Source organism: Megascapheus bottae, chromosome 25, assembly GCF_031878675.1.
Source record: "Megascapheus bottae isolate mThoBot1 chromosome 25, mThoBot2.hap1, whole genome shotgun sequence".
NCBI classification, from domain to species: Eukaryota; Metazoa; Chordata; class Mammalia; order Rodentia; family Geomyidae; genus Megascapheus; species Megascapheus bottae.
Genome location: NC_143533.1, coordinates 2886337 through 2908477, shown reverse-complemented (window position 1 = coordinate 2908477; position 22141 = coordinate 2886337). Strand labels below are relative to the sequence as shown.

General features: G+C 46.1%; 1 protein-coding gene across 1 annotated transcript in view; it reads right to left on the bottom strand.

The window, feature by feature from the left end:
• Nucleotides 1-11274, bottom strand: part of Hs3st4 (heparan sulfate-glucosamine 3-sulfotransferase 4) — a 289111-nt gene extending 277837 nt beyond the window's left edge. The window contains exon 1 of the mRNA XM_090357873.1: nt 10493-11274. Coding sequence (XP_090213999.1) covers nt 10493-11274 — 782 coding nt within the window. The remainder of the gene's footprint in view (nt 1-10492) is intronic.
• Nucleotides 11275-22141: the final 10867 nt, after the last annotated feature.

The following is a 22141-nucleotide window of genomic DNA, read 5'->3' as shown; positions in this document are numbered from 1 at the left end:
CTATGCAGGAAACTCCATGAGAGTCTTATATTTAGTAAACTAATCAGAAAAGGCTAGAAATAGTGCTGAAACTGGAATGATAGTGTGCTAGCTTTGAGCAAAAGAAGCTCAAGAACAGTGCCCAGATCAAGAAAAGCCCAAGGATCAGAAAAAAAGATATATTTATTTAACTTGACATATATATGTGGTAACATATTATGTATATTCATATGTCATATATATATATATGTCCTGATATGTTTCTTTGTTCCCTTGTATATAATTAAGTATTCTTAAATGCTAAAAATAATTTCCTAAAGGAAAGCATTTGTTAACTAGTGAGAGTAAAAAAAAAAATCAACCTCCTGCTTTTAATTAATAGCAAGATTGGCTGAAAGGTTCCCTCAGTGAATCATAATTTCAGATTGAAATTCCCCAGGCAGTTACAGAATGGCTTGTTAAGCGGCAGGAGCCAAGGGAACCTAGAGGTGGCTTTACCAGAGAGTTTCCATCTGCCCAGAGAGACCATCCATTATGCAAAAGACAACCCTTTAATACTTCCCCTCATACAACCCCTGCCATGTGTTATTCACTTCGAGTCTCAGAGCCTCTCCACTGACTCCATATAAAGAAGTGCCAGGCACTGGTGATTCACACATATAATCCTAGCTACTCAGGAGGCTAAGATCTGAGGATCACAGTTCAAAGCCCACCCAAGCAGAAAAGACCCCTGAGACTCTTAGGGAAAACCGGAAGTGAAGCTATGGCTCACACTGATGGAGCACTAGCCTTGAGCAAAAAAAAGAGCTCAGGGACAGTGTTCAGGCCCTGAGTTCCAGCCCCACGACTAACAAAATAATAATAATAATAATAATAATAATAATAATAATAATAATAGCTGAGAACTGAGGATTGTGGTTCAAAGCTAGCCTGGCACTAAAGACCATGAGACTCTTATCTCAATTAACCCTAGAAAACTAGAAGTGGGGCTGTGGCTCAAGGGGCAGGGGAGTAACCTTGAGCTGAAGAGCTCAGGGACAGTGCTCAGTGCCAGCATTCAAGCCCCAGGACCGACAAATAATAATAATAAAAAATATTAAAATATATTAATAAGGACCAAGAATCACAACAAATCAGAGAAAGGCTGGATAAGTGGGACTGCATTAAACTGCGGAGCTTTTGTATGGCAAAGGACATAGCTAGTAAATAATTAGGAAGCCTACAGAGTGGGAGAAGATCTTCACCAACCAAACAACGGACAAAGGCCTCATATCTAAAATATATCAACAACTCAAAAAATTGAATCACTCCAAAACTAATCTCCAAAGTAACAACCATCCCATTAAAAAATGGGCCAAAGACTTAAAGAGAGTCTTCTCTGAAGAAGAAACAAAAATGGCCTATAGACACATGAAGAAATGCTCAACATCTCTGGTCATAAAAGAAATGCAAATCAAAACAACTCTAAGATTCCACCTCACTCCAGTTAGAATGGCCAGGATCAGGAAAATGAATAATAACAGATGCTGGAGGGGATGTGGCCAGGAGGGATCACTACTACACTGTTGGTGGGAGTGCAAACTCATTCAACCACTATGGAAAGCAGTGTGGCAGTGCCTCAAAAGGCTAAACATAGAACTCCCCTATGACCCAGCAATTCCACTACTTGGCATTTACCCAACCATCCAGAAACAAGGGCATACTAAATCCACTAGCACAACAATGTTCACTGCAGCACTATTCACCATAGCAAAGATATGGAACCAACCTAGATGTCCCTCAGTTGATGAGTGGATCAACAAGTTGTGGTATCTGTACACAATGGAATTCTATGCTGCTGTCAGAAAGAATGACATCGCCCCATTTGTTAGGAAATGGAAAGACTTAGAAAAAATCATATTAAGTGAAGTAAGCCAGACTCAAAGGAACTTAGGTTCAATGGTCTCCCTCATTCGTCATAATCAGTAGAAACCTTGGGCTCTACTAGCAGAGATCTGCAATAGAGCAAAATCTTGATACATAGGGCCATATAGTATGAAGCTAATTGAAAGGACCTCCAGGATATTGAAAGAAAAGCCATAAAACAAATGATTGTTGTCCTTAATGTACTATGATGTCTCTCATCTCCTTTGCTGTCCCTTGGGTATCTCATATTGTTACAGTATCTCACTTTGTTATCTGATATATTGAATTTATTTATATTTGGTTATTTGAAATTTGATAGGGAAGGGGGGGAAACCAAGACGGGTGGGGGGTGGGAGGGAGAGTAATGGGTACCAAGACATGTGAAAGGGTATCAATGTACGTGAATTAATGCACCTTCTATCTGGCAAATATCATGTAACCCTTTTATTAATTACAATAAAAAATTAAAAAAAAAAGAAAGCCCAAGGACAGTGCTCAGGCCCTGAGCTCAAGGCCAAGCACTGGCAAAAAATAAAACAATTCAATTGTCAAAAAAAAATTAAAATATATATGTTATCTATATATGCCTGGCACAACATATAAAAGTAAAACATAAATTCTGCCATGATGGCTGAACCCACCAGCAAAAGCCACCAGGTTGGAGGATACAAGAGGGGATGACAGGATCTTCAAAAGCATCCTGTATCCTTAAGGATCTTGACTTCTTTAGAGGCCTGAGAGGCAGACACCCTGCCCTATCATTATCCAAACTTTTGACTACCTCGGTAAGCGCTGTCCACCCCACCAAGACTCGAGCAATCTGCAGCTAGTAGCCTAGAAAGCCTGGGCCACTATCCACCAGGAACCCTGAGCAAACCCTCTGGTTGTCATCTAGGAACTCATACACTGCCTCCCCACTCTGTGCCAGTAACCACAGACCACATTCTGGTATCCGGTTTTGATTATTCTCAGGAGAGCTATACAAGAGCTGCTTCTGGGCTTATAACCACTCCTTCAGACATAATCTTGAAATAAAAGACTATATTCAAAAGAAAAATGCATTACAACTTTCTCTTCAGGGCCCTCGCTTCTGATAGGCATGACAGATGGGAGGCACTTGAGGAAAATAAAGAAGAATGCCAAGGGATGGGGGTCGGGGGGGGAAGTGGGGCAAAAAAGAAAAGAGAAAGAGTGGGGGAAGGGAAGTTGTCCATTATATCACTAACTCTACAAAAGGTCCTTGAAATGCTACTTTAATTCATCCTCACACAGTCTTTTAGAAGTCAGCCATCTCAAACCCATTCTGAAGATGGAAAAATTGAGGTTTAATAATAGTAATTTGCCCAAGGTTACAGAATGAACATGTTTGGAGACAAGAGAGAAAAAACTGGGAGACAGAAAGGGAAGGGGTGACATGACTAAAAAAGAAATGTACTCATTAACATAACTGTAACCCCTCAGTATAACACCTCTACAATAACCATAATATATATATATATGTATATTTAAAAGTGAACATGTAATGATTATGGGTCAGAAATGTTAAATATTGTCCAAGCCATGTAGCTTTGTAGATTCTTCCCTCTAGAAGGTCTAATAAGTTTATTCTAGTCCAAATATTCCAGTAAGTGAGTTAACCCTATGGCACTAATCTGGCCTCATCACTAAAGGAACAAGGATTTAATAAAAATAAATTGACACTCAGTGGAACAAAGCAAAGCCCAGAGCCCATTTTTAATATATCTAAGATCTTCATTCAGTTACTCAGTATCTGTGAGTTCAAGTTACATATATAAATCTCCACTATAGGTACTTCTGAATAATGAGGAGAAAATTCAAGAATTTTTCTGTTTGGGGATGTAGCTTAGTTGGTGGAATCTTTGTCTAACATGCCTGGAGGCCCTGGGTTTCAACCCTTAGCACACATCTCACACACACACACACACACACACACACACACACACACACACACACATCTCTCTCTCTCTCTCTCTCTATATATATATATATGTATATAGGAGATACATACATACATACATAGATAGATACATAGACAGATATCTGGCAATGGTAGCATGTACCTATAATCCCCTTACTGAGGGCAGGAGGATCAAAAGTTTGAAGCCATTTAGGCTCAAAAATAGCAAGACTCTGCCTCAAAAATAAAACAGCTTCTCCTCCCTTTGGGGAAATCTGGCTGGGAGCATACAGAGCATACAGTTACTTTGGTTGTAAGGTCCCTGCCTCTGTCTCAACATCTGCCTCAGTGTCAAGGTCTTCCAGTTACTGTTTCATTCCCCATGCCACTTATAATAAAGAGAAAAGAAAATGAACCAAGAACATCTCGAGGCCACAATTCTGGGATTTTTCAAAGAGGCCAGGCCTGGGTCTAAAGCAGAAACCACAAGTCAGTGGTCAGCCAGCTGTGAATGGAACCCAGAAAGGCTTCCTTCATTCCGACGTGCTGGCCCATGTGGCGTTTTGTAAGACACTGAAATCCACAGCCAAGTTCAAAAAGCTGAGTTTTTTTGGCATCAACATCTGGCTTTCCCATCTCTCCCACCAAGTAGAAAATCTGAGAACCCTGACATCACCCACCTCCATGGAAGAAGGTGGATGGAACAGAAGTTGTACATTGTGAAGAATGCCTGCTCCTCGCTTCTATCCAGGATAACCTGGTCTGGGAACCTTCTGTTCACACTTTCTGCGTGGCTGGGAGGACAAGGGTGAGACGGTTATGCACAAAAACTCTTGGTTAAAATGAATCTTGGGGTCTCTTTTGTTTATGTCACAGTCCTTCCAATCCCTCTGGCGGCAGCCAGGGTTACAGAAGTGAGGCTGACCTGGTCCTGCCAATCTCCTGGCCCCAGGACTCGAACACATGGTTGCTGTAAATGTTCCCAAGCTTTGCTCTGAAAGATTCAACAGCTCTAATTTGCAAAGCTAGACATAGCTGGGCTTTTCCCCAAACAAGACAAAGAAACCAACAGGATTGTTCTCCATGGCCCCAAGGTAAAGCTCAGGAGACACCAGGAAGATAGCCAAGTCCATCTGAACTTCTATTCTAAGACAGTCCTTTTCTCTAGAAATCCATTCAATTTTATCATTCCATGTGTGTTTCCCAACAATCCTACCAGGAACAAGTTGTGCTGGGCTAGTCATCTGAAGCTGGGGGACATCTAACTGAGAAGGGAGGCACAACAAGCTCCAATCCAGTTTCATGTGGCCACACAGAGAGAGTGCTTTTAGAATAGACTCAACACCTGTAATCCTAGCTTCTCAGGAGGCTAAGATCTGAGGATTGCAGTTCAAAGCCAGCCTGGGCAAGAAAGTCCGTGAGACTCATCTTCAATTAACCACCAAAAGGCCAGAAGTGGAGCTGTGGCACAAGGAGTAGACCACTAACCTTGAGCACAAAAGCTCAGGAACAGTGCCCATGCTCATGCACACGCACACACATACACACACGCACAACCAGTTTATCTCTTGCTACTCAAAGCTAGGTCCGGGAAGAGAGGACAGTGGCATCCAGATCATGTTAGAAATGCAAGTTCTTGCTGAACTCAGTGGCTCATACCTGTAATCGTAGCTATTCAGGAGGCTGAGATCTGAGGATCAAGTCTCAAAGCCAGCCTGGGCACAAAGAACCTGAGACTCTTATCTTCAATTAACCTCTAGAAAAACAGGGAAGTCGGGCTTGGCTCTAGGATAGGGCAGTAACCTTGAGCTGAAGAACTCAGGGACAGCACCCAGGCCAAGTTCAAGCTCCATGACCCATCAAAAAAACAAAAAAGAAAAGAAAAGCAATGCAAGCTCTCAGGCTTTCCTCCTCCTCTTCCTCCTCCTCCTCCTCCTCTTCCTCCTCCTCCTCCTTCTCCTCCTCTTCCTCTTCCTCAATGGATCTGAATCCACAGGTTAAATTCCACAATGACTCATGCACCCTTCCTGTCCCAAAAGCTAATTCCTCACTACACACACCCAACACAACCACAATGTGAGGCGAAATTTCCTGAGAGCCACACTGAAAAAGAGAAAAGAAGGGAAATTAATTTGATCATAGATCTCATTTAGCTCAATGTTAGTATCGGAATTTCAACCTGTCTTCCAGGGAAGTTGTCAATGAGCAATTTAGCATTCTGTGTATTTTTTACTTACAGAGCCATATTTCACTTTGGATGGTTTATGGGTTCAATGGCCACATGCAGGTGGAAGTTACTGCACTGGACAAAAATGTTCTGGGCCACAATTAACTTCTTTATTCTGTTTCTCTGAATAGGCTTTATCACATTCTGAATTTTCTCTATACACTCTCTGATTTGCTTTGTTGCTCTCTGCTCTACCCTCCTGCTAAAACAGAAGGTCCAGAAGAAGAAGAATTTCATCTGTCTAAGTCACCCTCTACTTTAGTCTGCACCTAAAACTGTACAGGGTGCATGGCCAGTATTTGCCAAATAGGTGTTGGACAGCTCAGGCTCTTCTCTGTAATCCTAGCTTCACAGGAGGCAGAGAGCAAAAGGATTGTGATCTGAGGCTAGAATGAGCAAAGATCACAAGACCCATCTCAACCAATAGCTGTCCACGATGTCACGCAGATTTAGCATCCCAGCTCTATAAATAGGAGGATCCAAGTCCAGACTGTCCTGGGTGTGGAGGGGATACAAAACTATTGGGGGGTGGGGGAAGACTGGGGAAAGGACATGGCCACGTTGGTACTTAGTAGATGGGCAATGTAGTGTATAGGAAGGGGGGAAAAAAAAACATTTTGAAACTGGAAGGTTGTTGGGTTCAAATCTCAGCTCAGTTACTGCTCCACATTGGCCCTGAGCCACTTGGGACAAGGCAAACGCTGCCTGGGGAATGGCAAGGCTACTGACACAGTTCACAGCATCCTCGAGGTGCTCCACTGCCATTGTGCTCTCTACAGCACCAGGCACCCCCTTAGCCAGCCAGCTGTAAATGCCAGCTCTTCCCGTCCATCCTCCCCTGTCTCCAGGTACCCTGGAAGACCACCAGGCAACTTTCCTCTCCTTCCTCCACACAGCAGATGCTCGTCTCTCCAAGCATCTTTCCCTGGGTTTCTTTCCCCCTAGCCGAAGGATGGAATCACGCCACATCAACTCCCATCACCCCGAAAGCCACAGTGAAACAGCAAGCCTCGGGTCCTGTGTGGCAGGATATCACAGGGGAGGGAAACCGTGCCAGTCCATGTCACTTTGATGAGCTCTGCAATGGCAGCCAGGGGCCTCCCAAGTCCCATTCCTACCAAGAGTACAAGGTTTCTGTCCAGAAAGATCATTCTGCAAGTTTTATTTTTCCAAGGGGGATGTAAAGCAGGATTGGAAGGGGTGAATTCACCCCAACTTTTTAATCCATCTGCCAAGCAGTGCTAGCTTCTCCGAAGACTTCACACACACACAAACACACACACACACCACACACACACACACACACACACACACACACACACACACACCCATTAGTCAATGGTGCCCAGTGAGAGAATCTGATGCTCAGAACTGTTCTCCAAACTGTTTTTCTTTCTTACATCACATCGGATTAACAGTGTCAGGAGCAAAGCAAATACCCAGATTTAAGGATCACTGAGTGTCACCCAAAGAAATGAACCTACTTGAGCTGATTAACTAGAAGGAAGAAACCCAAGCCAGCTGAGTTTGCCAGCAAGCAAACTTGGGGGGGTGGAGGGGAGTAGCCTTGGTGAAAACATAAAATCCTGTGCCACGTACATACAGAATCAGTAGGCTGGGGGAAGCCTATGTAAAAAAGAAAGAAGAAAATGAGTCAACATAAATAAATGATAGGGAAAACTTCAACGTGTGATAGTGAACTTGTGGATCTCTACTCAGGCAAACAAACTCTATGGCAATTCTGGGTACGAGATTCATTATTTAAAAGGCTTACCCCTGGACCAAGGGATCCAAAGCCGTTGTTTCTTTTTTGCCATCCAGTATGGCTGCTGTCTCCTCTTTTCATGGAAAGGAGGCAGAGGGGGAGATAAGACGAGATGGCACAATTCATGCAAATCTCATAAATGTGAGGATTTCTTTTTGATTTTGTTTTGTTTTGCTTTGCTTTGTTGCAGACCCATGGTCTGCAAAATCAGGGTTCAGAGCTGCTCACAGCCCAGGCAGGCCTACTGAACTCCTTCCCAAAGCCTAGCAGCTTCTAAAGGGGGCTTCCTTGCAGCCAGATTTCAGATCATAAGCATTCTCTCTATGTTCGATAGACACATCTTGGCAGGAAGCTTGTTCTCAAGAGAATGTTTTTTGGGTTTTTTGTTTTTTTTCCTCCTGCACTTCCAGTCAACACCACCCAGTTATGTATGGCAAAGATCAATCACAGGCAAAGACGTGGAAGCAAAGAATAAAAGACCAAGAGAAGTTAGCTACATGACCATCTTAAAGGAGAACCAAGCATATCTCATTCTATCCACATCCTTCCATGGATGGACGGCTAGTAAATATCAACCCCTCAGCCCCTACCCCACCCTGCCCTGTACCACAAAGTGCTGACCAGAACAAGAAGCTGGGAGCATCAGCAGGCTGGTGGCATGTTTTCAGTTCTCATGTTGTGACAGTGAGGTAGGTAGTTCATGTATCTTCTCAGAGTCAATGTGAAAAGGACCTAAGAAACCCTGTCATACTCTTCCCTTCACCTCCACTTGTGAACTGTAAGCCATCTCAAGAAAACACCCCTTTCGAAAATTTCCAGCAGCTGCAAAGAATGCCAAACACATGTTGGAAAAGATTTGATCTCCTTCCTGCCTAGAAAAGGCTCCTGGCACAAGAGATGCAGGTATAAAATTAGAAAAGGAGGGGTGAGTGGAGAGAGAAAAGGCTCCAAGCTAACCTCCTAGGACCAAAGCTACCCCATCAAAAGAAACCCAAGCCTTCCTAGCACTAACATTTAAACAGCTAAACCCTTCCCAGACATCCTCCCATCTTGATTTTGCTGTTTTTGCATTAATCATCCTAACACCTTTTTTAATTATAATCGCAAACTGGAAGCCATGGCTTGTGATGTTATAAATACTGATTTTCCCCCCAGTTAAATTAGGCATTTGCTGTATTATGTTTTGATAGGAAGGGACTGTCTGAAGCCTCCTAAAACATTGCAATTAGTTCTTGCTGTTGAAACAGACAAGACATTAACAGACACATTCGGGCTGTTGCTGTAGAATGTGCTGGAATGTTTATGCCTAAGTGTCCTTCTCTCAAGCTTTTAAAAGCAGAAGGCAGATTTTTTTTTAAGTGAAAAAGGAAACAGTCTCGATCCCCTTCCATCCTTCCTTATTTATTTTTTTCTGAAGTAATTTCTAGGGGGGAAAAAAAGCAACTTTTTTTCCCCCAGGTAGTAGATTTAAACCTAGAAAGTACAGGAAGGCAACCCTGAAACCCAACAATTTTATCTAGTGGGCTCCTGTGGCAATAACATCTCTTTCAGCTGATGGGAGTTTGTGTTTCTGTTTGACAGACTGCAATTATTTATTGAAATGAAATTCGAGATGGGAAGGTGGTGTCAGCCATACAGCTCTGTTTCCCAAAAAGATAGGAAAGAGGAAGAATGGAAGGAATGAAAGCCAGAGAGGTTTTTGCCTGTGGAACTTTCTGCACCGGTTCTCATAGACTTGGTATGGCTGGGGGAGAAAGGCACATTCTCCATTCACTGAACTTTCCAGTCCTCTCCACCATGCTACGCACACACCTCTCCCCTTGTCACCACCATCTGAGCGGCTGAAGATGGGAAGGTAAGCACACAATCATCTCACAAGACAATTTCCATCTGTCAAGGAGGACGGGAAGATGAGAAAGGACCAAGGAGCAGGACAGCCACAGTCTTCAGCATCCACTGTTCCTTAACAGCACCAACTGTTATTGCTCTTGAGGCAAAACTCAACCCCGGAGTGCCAGGGATAGAAAAGTTATTCCGGAGAACATATCCCTTCTCTTTACTTTAAAATAAATAAATAAGCCAACGCACCAGATTCCTCCGGTGAACCATCCCCTGTTTCGCTTGCTTTGACCTTAAAATACTCAAGTTGGATTCCAGCAACCACGCGAAGGCAGGGGACCCGAGAGGATTGGGGCCAGGGAGTGAGTGGGGGAAGCACTTCTAAAGGACTCCGGGGATCCTCTAAGCCCCTTGGTCGTGTCCCTCCGATCCCAGAGTCCTGGGAGGAGGGGGTTTGGGAGAAACACCCCCAACCCACAAACACAGACGCAAGCATGAAGACTTGGGGGTGGGGTGGAGGGGGGGGGAAATCCCCAGGTTTGGGAAGCTGGGAAGAATCCAACAAGCACCTCGTTGGAGGAGGGTGACACAGGGCCAGCTCTGGCTACCTCTGAAATCAAATGATTATGTCCACCCCGCCTCCAGCCTTCTGGGGTTCACACACACACACACACACACACACACACACACACACACACACACACACACACACACACACGCCAGGGCTCGGAGCCCCCGTGGGGACCCGGGCTCTCCAGACTGCGCGCCTGGATGGGACGCAGGGGAGACGCTTTCCACCCCCCTCCCCTACCCCACCCCACTCCTGGAGGGGTGCGTCCCCGGCCCCGCGGGGTCCTACCTGTACCACTCCAGCCCCTTCTCGTAGTTCCTGTCGAAGAAGTGCGGCTCCACGCCCACCGCCCGCACGTCCGGATGCACTCGGATGGCCTCCAGCAGCGCACGGGTGCCCCCTTTCTTGACCCCGATAATCAGCGCCTGGGGCAGCTTCTTCTCCCCGTAGTCCGGGGTGCTGGCGGGGACGGCGCCGCCCCTCTCCGCTCCGCTCTCGTTGGCCGCCCTCCGGCCTGCGAGCTGCTGCTGCTGCTGCTGCTGCTGCTCCTCGGCGGCGGCCGTGCTGGACTCGGGCGACGCGTCTCTGTCCGGTGGTGCGCCCGGCGCAGCCATCGCCTCACCGGGGTTCCGAAACCAGGGATCCCGGACGACCACCACGCCACCGCCGCTCGCCAGCCCCCAGCCGTCCGGGCCGGGCTGGGAGGTTCGCTCGGGAGTAGCGGGCGGCTCCCCGCGGCTCGCGTTGTCCGGTGGCGGCGAGGGGGCGCCGGGGCGCGCGGCGGCGGCGGCGGCGGGAGGCGGCCGCGAGGGTGGCGGCGGCGGCGGCGGCGGGCTCGGCGGGGGCTGCGCGGCGGCGCCCGGCGGCTCCTGCAGCGCCAGGGGGAACTGCAGGGACCCGGAGCCGCCCAGGAGGCTGTAGCACAGGTAGGTGACGGACAGGGACAGAGTGCACATGAAGAGCAGCTTGCGCGCCGGCGGGCCCTTAGCCGAGGCGCCGGGCGGCGACGGCGGCGCGGCGAGCGGCGGAGGCGGCGGCGGAGGTGGCGGCGGTGCGGGCCACCGGGCCATCGCGGATCCCCGTGCGCGGCGGCGGCGGCGGCGGCAGCGGCCCCCGGCGCGGCCCGGACATGGTTTCAGCCGCCGCCCCCGCCACCACCACCACCACCACCGCCGCCGCTACCACCGCCGCCGCCCCAGCCGCCCAGCCGCCCCGGTAGCATGAAGCGGCGCCCCTGCGCCCCCGGCTGCTGTCCCGCGGCGCCCGGGGTGGACCCGGCCGCATGGCCCGCAGCGTCCCGCGCCGCCTCCCACTCCCCCCCCTCCTCCCCTCAGCCACCGGCCAGGGGATCGAGGGGGGCGCCCGGAGCCGCCCGCTGCACCCGCTCCGTCTGCTGCTTCCCAACCTTCCGACGCTCCCTCCCTCGCCCCAACGCCCCAAATCCCCGCGCCGCCAAGTCGCCTTCAGTCCCCGCCGCCGCCGCCGCGCGCGTGGTGGCCACCCCGAGTTCCTTCCCCGCTGCTAACTTTCTGCCGGGAGAGGAGAGGAGCGGGAGGGAGGGAGGGAGAGAAGGAGGGAGGGAAGGGGAGGCGGGCGAGGGGCGGGGCGCGCGCCCGACGCCGCCGGGGGAAGTGGTGGGGAGGGGGGTTGTGCGCCTCGCGCGCGCCTGCGGAGGGAAGGGATGGAGGTGGTGCTGGGGGGCGGGAGAGGGTGGGGGGTGCGCCCGGACCCCGGGAACACCCCGGGAAGCGGAGGTCCGGCTCCCCGACCTTCTCCGATGGGGAGGCCACCCGCGCGCCTCGCGCCTTTTGGGGTGCGCACCCTCCCCTCCCCGGGGAGCCACGGCGCCCAGGTTCCGCCCCCAACCCCCTCCATCCTCCCGCCAGGACTTTTTTGGAGAAGCCGAGCCCACCCCACCCCCAGACACACACACACACACACACGCACACACACTCACACGGTCAGCCTCTGCTGCTGCCGTGCGCACTGCGAGAGGCTGGACCGATCGGGATTTGGGGGTGTCATGGAGTCCCCCAGCACTGAGCCCCAGTCTCCCCCCTCCCGACCCCCGCTTCCACTCTACTAACCCTCCCTCGGGATTCCCAGCCATCTCGGTGTCTGTCTTTCTCTCACCCTGCCTCACGGGCGGGCGGGGCGGGGGGGGGGTCCTTCTCCATCCAGCACACACACACACACACACACACACACACACACACACACACACACACACACACACCCGGGTCCAGCCCAACTCCCATCTTTCCAGCCTCCCCGTTTTCCTCGTGATGGGTGGAGCTTTCCCACCAACCCCCTGCCTTCCCCCCCCCCTCCACCCCTCTCCAGACCCGCTGCAGCCCGGGACCTGAAGGCAGACGGTTATTAACTCTTGAGTCTGTCCCCTTCCATGCACCCCACCCCACAGGTGCCTAACACCTGCGCCTTGCGAACAGCCAGCGCCTTCCAGGCTTCTCGGACTGACACAGCCCGGGACCCGCATCTTTCTCACCACGGGAGCACCAGCCCGGCGCGCGCGCGCGCGGTCAGGTTGCCTGGTGGAGTGAGTGAGTGCCTGTGGCGGCTTCATTGCGTTTGGATTGATTGATTGATTTTTTGCCCCTCCCAACATGGTTATGTTCTCTGCTGGGAAATTTCTCCCCCCTTACGTTTCCCTCTTTGGGATGGAGGTAACCCAGCAGAGGGCTTGGGAAGATTCAAAAGTACATGCTAGGGATGGCTGAAGCCACCCCCTCCTCCTCGCCCAGTCCAGGTGCAGTGGCCTCTCTGAATGCTTCTTGGGGAATCAGGGCTGCCCCTTGCCTGTGCACAGCTGGCACAGCTGGGTCTCCTCCCTCCCCTGGGGCTGGAACCGCCTTGCCACCGCCACAGCTGGGGGCCTGGCAGGTGCGCATTTCTCCCCAGTTGGTGATGTGGCTGGCTGATCACCAGGGGGGCTGTTTGATCACAATCCCGTTGAAAGAAAACATAGATAATATCTAAATAGGAACGAGGTACCCAAGCGCCAATGAAGGGGAAAGTCCTGTTCATGGAAATCCGCTGAGGGACGTTGGAGTTTTCCCTGAAAAGAAGGAAAGCTCACTGCTGCACTCAGCTGGACATGGATTTTCTTCACCGCAGCTTCAGTTCAGTTAAAGATTATTATTCCTTTATAATATATATATATATATATTATGGTACACAGGAGACCTGTGAAATGCAGAACCTGGTGTCTTGTAAATCATTCCATGTAACTAGGGATTTTTTTTTAACTCCTTGGGTTTGGTTTTGTTTTTATACAACTGTGTTACTGTAATGGGAATGGGAAAGGGATCCCCTCAACCCTTGTATTTTACCCAGAACCCAGCTCCAGGCCAGGAAGCCTGGATTCTAGCTAATATCACCACCCATCTCCTCCTCCAGGGTCAGCAGCCAGGATGACAGCATAGAGATAGAGATAGAGATATATAATTCTGGGCCTTCTTGCAGTTCAATACCCACCACTGAAACTTTCTATCCACACTGCACTTTATGAAGTCCTAAACATATGTTCTCCAATTTGGGAAGGTTTCCATACAGTGCTGTTTAAAGAAAGAAAGAAAAAAAAAACTAACAACAAATGAACCCAGGAGATGGCAAACCGAAAGCAAGCAGAGCTGAAATGTAGCCCGCACCATGATACAAAGAAATAGAAATGGGTCACAATGGTTTAAAAGTTTTAAAGCCAATTAAACAGATATGGATATGATGTTTCTGTTGGGGGAAAAACAACAACAACAACAACAACGGGAGGTGGGCAGATCCAGAATTTGTAGCCTCTTCAGGCAACACAAAGCCTTGGGGTCCTGTTTTCCAGAGTCTCCATCCATATGTTTCTACCCATCTGGATGCTGTGGGGCTTGAACTCAACTTGGGCACTCTCCCTGAGCTCCTCAGCTCAAGGCTAGTGCTCAACCTCTGGGCCTGGGCTTTGTCCCTGAGCTCTTCAGCTCAAGGCTACCGCCCTACCCCTGGAGCCATAGCCCCACTTCTGGTTTTCCAGTGATTAGAGATAAGATTCTCATCAACTTTAGTGCCAGGGCTGCCTTTGAACTTCTGTCCTCAGATCTCAGCCTTCTGAGTAGCGCTAGGATTACAGGCAGAAGCCACTGTGCTCGGCTTGTTTCATGTATTTTTTTAAAAAATATTTATTATTATTAAGGTGATGTAAAGAGGGGTTACAGTTGCATAAGACAGGTACTGAAGACATTTCTTTTTTTATGACAATATCACCCCTCCCCTTACTCTCTTCCAGTTTTTCCCTCCCATCCTCACCTACAAATTATATAGTTCATTTTCAATATAGTGACCAGTAAGTAGCACTGCTGTATTTGTTCACTCTTTGTCCCTCTGTTTCTGAGCACACACACTCCCCCTTCACAAGGTTTCTTTGTTTGTTTATGCTGGAACAGGGGCTGGAATTCAGGGCCTTCAAGCAGTCTCTTAGCTGTGTTGCTCAAAGCTGATACAAAGGTCAAAGTTGCCAAGTGCCACTGAAGCCACGCCTCTACGTCCAACTTTGTGCTAGTGAACTGGAGATAAGAGTCTCAAAGACTTTCCTGATCCTCGGATCTCAACCTCCTGAGCAATCTGGATTTCAGACAGGAGCTACCAGCAGCTGGCCCTTTTCTCTATTTTTGCTAGATGCATTTTCCAGGAGCAAGTCTTGAGGAACTTACAATAAAAAAGAAGCATTGTCTATGGAAGGTGTCTTATACCAGCTCGTGTCCTCCCCATCTCTTCACTCTCTAAATTCCAGCCTCTTTGCCAAAGCTCTACCCCAAGTGTTGAATCTCACATACGTGCATATACCATAGTCAGAATACACACTGCCTTTTTTAGTTTTACCTCTATAGTGTGTGATGAAGATAGAGTTATAACTCAGGTGCTATTCCCTAGCTCATGGCTTTGGAAACAGGTCATTTTACCTTCCTCAGCCTCTATTTCTCTATATCTAAATTATGCATAATAAGACTCACCTGAAATTGTTTTATTAATAAAGAATCAAATTGTAGCTTAGCATATCCAAACATACCTGGCTCCCAGCCTGACATGTGGTGGCTACCAATAATTATTTGGATCTGAATGTTGGCTCGGACAATGCATGGCTTCTTTTCCAACTAGAATAGTATCCCTGGTAAGTATATTTCTATTCTTGCTTCCAATCCAGCCCCCTAGACATGCTGAAGTTCATGTTCCTTTGCTTCCAAGTAGGAGCATGCTTGATTCCCAATTCAGTGCGGTCAGGAATAGAGCTTCACTCTGGCTAGTGCTTCTGCTTTTCAAAGCAAATTACCAGAAGTATTTATGGTGAAGGGAGTTAAGAAGAAGGGGGAAAAGAAATCAAGAAAACGCAAAAGTGGGCTTTGGAGAAGATGGTAGAATCTATGAAAGTCAGTATAGACGCTCTCCCAATAGTGTCACTCATCATGTAGATACGTGAGAGGGACAAAAGCTGTGCCTGTGGAATCCCTAGCCAATGAGACAGTGAATGGAAGTTCCAGGCTTTTGGACTTGCTGTTGGTTTTCCTGTCAGGCAAATTGTGGAAACGATGGGAAAGGAGTAAGATCTCTCTGGCTCCATCTACTGGGCGTTCTATGTTGACTAAGGTGACAAGCCCCAATGATGATGATGATGACGATGATGATGATAATAATAATAATAATGCCATGTGATTAATACTTAAGCCATAGGTCTGGATTGTCAACACAGTACAACCCAGACTACCTGACTGATGAAAACATGCACACTGTTGGTTTCCATTACTGTTGACCAAAGGAGCCCCTTCCTCCATAACTAGAATTCCCTTCCACGAGAGGTCATGATCACGATTCCCTAATGGCAGTCAGAGTTTCCACCTGAGAGGAAGGGGAGGGAGACAAATAAGATCCCATTGTAGACACTACAGGGTAGAACACTCTGGAGACACAATTCTACCCATCATGGATGTAGGAATAAAAAACATTTTGCCAGTGAAAGATAATCATATTTACAAATTAAAGATTCCGTCTTATAAAAATGAGATCCTTGACAGAAGCTACTGGCTCACACCCATTGTCCTAGTTACTTAGGAAGCTAAGATCTGAGGATCACAGTTTGAAGCCAGCCAGGGCAGGGAAGTCCAGGAGACTTTTATCTCCAATGAACCACCAAAAAGCTGGAAGTAGAGGTGTGGCTCAAGTGATAAAGCACTAGCCTTGAGCAAAGAAGGGATAGTGGCCAGACCCTAAATTCAAGCCCTAGTACCAGCATACACACACACACACACACATACACACACACACACACACACACACACACACACACACACACACACACACACACACTGAAAGTTGTGTATAGTAGGTGTGGGTTGTGTACAATTTGGTATGTTGCTCCTAAATCTCACATGGAAGCAAAATGATGCTAACTTTCCTGTGGGGAAAGATGAGCCCTTCATTAAGAAGGGGAAGAAAGGGAGACATTAAGACAGCCTCTTCAACAAGTTGTGCTGGCAGAACTGGTTAAGCACCTGCAGAAAACTAAAGTTGGATCCTTCTTTGTCACCTCGCACTAGAATTAACTCCAAATGGATCAAAGACCTGGAGGTAAAAGCTGACACACTGAAAACTCTACAGGAAGGAATAGGAGATACACTAGGCCTCCTTGGCACAGGTCGAAACTTTCTTAATAAGGACCAAGAATCACAACAAATCAGAGAAAGGCTGATAAGTGGGACTGCATTAAACTGCGGAGCTTTTGTATGGCAAAGGACATAGCTAGTAAATTAATTAGGAAGCCTACAGAGTGGGAGAAGATCTTTACCAACCAAACAACGGACAAAGGCCTCATATCTAAAATATATCAACAGCTCAAAAAATTGAATCACTCCAAAACTAATCTCCAAAGTAACAACCACCCCAATAAAAGATGGGCCAAAGACTTAAAGAGAGTCTTCTCTGAAGAAGAAACAAAAATGGCCTATAGACACATGAAGAAATGCTCAACATCTCTGGTCATAAAAGAAATGCAAATCAAAACAACTCTAAGATTCCACCTCACTCCAGTTAGAATGGCCAGGATCAGGAAAACGAATAATAACAGATGCTGGAGGGGATATGGCCAGGAGGGATCACTACTGCACTGTTGGTGGGAGTGCAAACTCATTCAACCACTATGGAAAGCAGTGTGGCAGTGCCTCAAAAGGCTAAACATAGAACTCCCCTATGACCCAGCAATTTGGCATTTACCCAACCATTCAGAAACAAGGGCATACTAAATCCACTAGCACAACAATGTTCATTGCAGCACTATTCACCATAGCAAAGATATGGAACCAACCTAGATGTCCCTCAGTTGATGAGTGGATCAACAAGTTGTGGTATTTGTACACAATGGAATTCTATGCTGCTGTCAGAAAGAATGACATCGCCCCATTTGTTAGGAAATGGAAAGACTTAGAAAAAATCATATTAAGTGAAGTAAGCCAGACTCAAAGGAACTTAGGCTCAATGGTTTCCCTCATTCGTCATAATCAGTAGAAACCTTGGGCTCTACTAGCAGAGATCTGCAATAGAGCAAAATCTTGATACATAAGGCCATATAGTATGAAGCTAATTGAAAGGACCTCCAGGATATAGAAACAAAAGCCATATAACGAATGATTGTTGTCCTTAATGTACTATGTTGTCTCTCATCTCCTTTGCTGTCCCTTGGTTATCTCATATTGTTATAGTATCTCACATTGTTATCTGATATATTGAATTTATTTGTATTTGGTTATTCGAAATTTGATAGGGAAGGGGGGAAAACCAAGATGGGTAGGGGGGTTGGGGGGAGGGAAATGGGTACCAAGACATGTGAAAGGGTATCAATGTATGTGAATTAATGCACCTTCTGTCTGGCAAATATCATGTAACCCTTTTACTAATTACAATAAAAAAAAGAAAAGAACATAATGAAACCTGCCACCATACCTTGCCTTGAGTTGAGCTTTGAAATTCTAAATTTGTTCTTACTGAGTTGATATTTTATTATGTCTTCTTTATCAGAGAAAGCTATTTTAATATTTGCCTCTGTTTTCAACCCAAATGCATGTAATAGTGCATTATTAATGCTGGTCATGTTAACCTCTTCTAATTTTCCATACCAGTTCTTTGACATTCCCTACACTTGAGGTATTTTGATTTGATTCTGTTTTTCTAGAATGTTTTCCCTCAGGGGTCTGGCTTCTAACAGGGACCAGATTCCGGTAAGTCCCCCAATTAAACAGCATGCTTTTACCTAAATGACCAAAATCTATTGTTTCTCTGGGCACAAAAGAACTCTCAAACCACAGTGACATCAAAACAAGCAAACAAATCCAAAACATTTTTCAGAAGGAAATCAACATGTACAGAAATGTAATTGTGCCTGCCAGTAAGTACCACAATTACAAGATAGCTTCCTTTTTTGTTTTATTATTTTCTGTGTTTGTAATTACAAAATAAAATATAAATACATATTCTTAAGTTAAATAAAGAATAATTTTACGAACCCAGACACAATTGGAAGCTCCTTTATTAACAGATATTGAACTTTCAAATTCTCATAGATATAATGAAAGCTGCATTTCAAAATAACCATGTACCAAGTGTGTGGCTGACAGATAATGTGGTCATATTTACCCCCATTTCCATGCGGAGATATTCATTGGGCAGTGATATCTGTTGAGTTTGTGTGTGGAGTTTAGATGGTCTACAAATACTGATAGCACTGTTGTATCTGATGAAAGGGTGAAAAGTATTGGGAGTCCTGGAAAATTTTGTAAGATGGGACCAAGGACATAGAGGTTGTTTCCCATTTGGGAGGGGGTGTACGCATATACATGGGATATAAATACATATACAATGAAAGAAATGAAAGGTGAAAAAGTAGAGAAGGTAGTTCACACACACTCCACAAATTACTGAGGAGTGTGAATGAATTTGCTGTACAAATGTATTGAGCAGATGAGAAGGGAATCGGGGTGCCTATGAAATCAATCACGTCTATCAGGACGTAAGAAAATAAAACTGCTTGACTAAGTGAGAGGGAGGGAAGAGAAAGAGAGGGAAAGAGGAAGGAAGGGAGGGAGGGAGGATGAGAGAGAAGAAGGGAGAAGGAAGGAAAGAGAAAGGGAGGGAGGGAGGGAAGGAGGAAAGAAAAAGAGGGAAACAGGAAGGAAAGAAGGAAGGAAGAAAGGAAGCAAGCAAGCAATTTTGAGTCAGCAGTAATAGGATCAACATCAAAGCCCACTGCCTATCCACTCAGTGTTAATTGATGATGAGAATTTCAAGAGTAATTAGGCGGTAAAACGGCTTTTGCTGATCTTTCATTTCTGGGATGATTCCTGGAGGAATCATGGAGGCCCCCCCACCCCCACCCCGTCTGAATCAGCACACTGTCCCCTGCAGATGGCAAAGCCACACAGGTATAGACTTCACAGCTGGAGAATAATGTATGACACCAGGCAAGATTATGCAGGAAGAGACAAATGCCTCCCTTAACAGGTTTCCAAGAAGGACAAAAATTTATCTATTTGGAGAAAATAAATCTGCTAGAAAATAGATGTGTAAGAAAGAAGAGAATATGCCTGCTTCTCAAGCTTCAAAGAAATGGAGTCACAATCTTGTAAGGCAGATACGCAATTGGGGGGCACACATTTAAATCTGGCCCTGGTATTTTTGGGACCTAAAAAACCTAAAAACCATATGGAGTTGCAAACAAACTTTCAAAAACTAATCTGTCCCTAAATGCAAGCTCATCTGAAGTAACCTTTCACTGTTTGATAGAGGTTAGTCATTTGTTTTTCTGTTATCAAAAAAAATTGAGTTATGTGACAAATAATGTTTTGTGCCAGTTATTTAATTAATCTATTGTTTATTTGTCTATTGCTGGTCCCAGAGCTTGAACTCAGAGCTTAGGCATGATCCCTGAGCCCCTTTTGTGCTCAAAGCTCTACCACTTGAGCCACAGTGTCAATTCTGGCTTTTTCTAAGTAGTTAATTGAACAGTCTCATGGACTTCCCTGCCTGAGCTGGCTTCAAACCATTAACCCTCAGATCTCAGCCTCCTGAGTAGCTAGGATTATAATAAGCATGAGCCACTGGTCTCCAGCTCCCAAATTTATTTTGTTCTAAAGATTTGGGAGACATTTCCTGTCAAAACATTGTAGGGGAGAAAGGGACTTTCTCTACCCTCTGAAAGTTCAATGTTGTGGTTTGTGAATAATCTAGTAGTAGAGAGCTTTAAAAGAGAAAAAGCACGTAAGTATAATTCATTGTATACACAACTTAAAGAAGGGTTGGAATGTCTTAAAGCAGAGAGAAAAAAATGAAGATTTCTGGAAAGAGGCATCATCAATTACAGAAATATGATAAGATGAGATATATACTTTAAACAAAGGTTGCCTGCCATGCAAATAACACTTCAGGGGTAAAAAACCTCTGAAAAATTGGTGATGGGAGGGTCTTCAGTCTATTTTCCCATGTGTTAGTCTTGTTTGAGAGGATTCTAGGGAAGAGCTTAGCCACGTTAGGGGATCTCAGAGAAAGGCACTGTCCATGAGTCAGGGGAAAGGAGAGGGGAGAAGGGACTGGGAAGGGAGGAAAGGTTAGGAGGGAGGAGGGGCAGGGATGGGAGGGGCTGGGAAGGGAGGAAGGACTGAGCAACCTGGGTTCTGACGCTGCTTCAATTCTTAATTCTTTTTGTGCACAACACACCAGCATCTTAGGTTGGGATTTTATTTTCTGAGGTTCAACAACAACTAGATCTATTCAAGTTCTTTGAATGACTACTGAGGATTACATGGAATGTGTCTAAAATAAGATATTATAAAATCCTTCTATTGTTGGACACATTCGAAAGTGTCATTGTGCACATATCACACCACACACACACACACACACACACACACACACACACACAGAGCAATGAACCAGTGGCTGACGGCTCATACCGGTAATAGTAACTACTCAAGAGGCTGAGATCCTAGAATCATGGTTTGAAGGCATCCCACTCTGATTAACCACCAAAATGTCAGAAGTAGAGCTGTACCTCAAGTGACAGAACACTAGCCTTGAACCAAAATGCTTAGGGACCGTGCCCAGGTACTGAGTTCAAGCCCAGTACAAGAAGGAAGGAAGGAAGGAAGGAAGGAAGGAAGGAAGGAAGGAAGGAAGGAAGGAAGGAAGGAAGGAAGGAAGGAAGGAAGGAAGGAAGGAAAAGAAAAGCAATGGAGTCATGTGTCAACTAGTATATACATTTAATAATTTGAAAAAAGTCAACATGTATGACAGTCTTACACTTTTACTCTCAGTTATTTCAAATATTTGTGTTTTCAGAAAGATGGTGAATTTACAAGTCATTTGCAAAACAAATGCCTAAAACTTCCATTTGTCTTTTAGCACAATTCATCTACTTTAAACACAATGACATGCCATACTCATTTTACCTTCTTTCTTCCATTTTTCTGGTTCTTCCTGATTTCAGAGTAGCTTTCATACAATATGCCACTTTATCTTCTACTGTCTTATAGTGCGTCTTCCAAAAGCAAAGATAATTAATTATGTAATTACACATCAGTTACCAAAGTACAGAAAATTTGACTTTAACATTCGTCAATTTTCCCAAGAATGTGTGTGTGCATGTATATGTATGTTTGTGCACACATGTGTGTGTGCATGCATGCATGCATGCACATGCTGATACTGGGGCTTGAACACAGGGTCTGGGTGCTGTCCCTGAGATTCTTTTTCTCAAGGCTAACACTCTGCTACTTGAGTCCACAGCGCCATTTCCAGCTGTTTCTGAGTAGTTGATTACACATAAGAGTTTCACAAACTTTCTTACCCAGGCTGTCTTCAAACCCAATCGTTATTCAAACACAATCTACAGATCTCAGC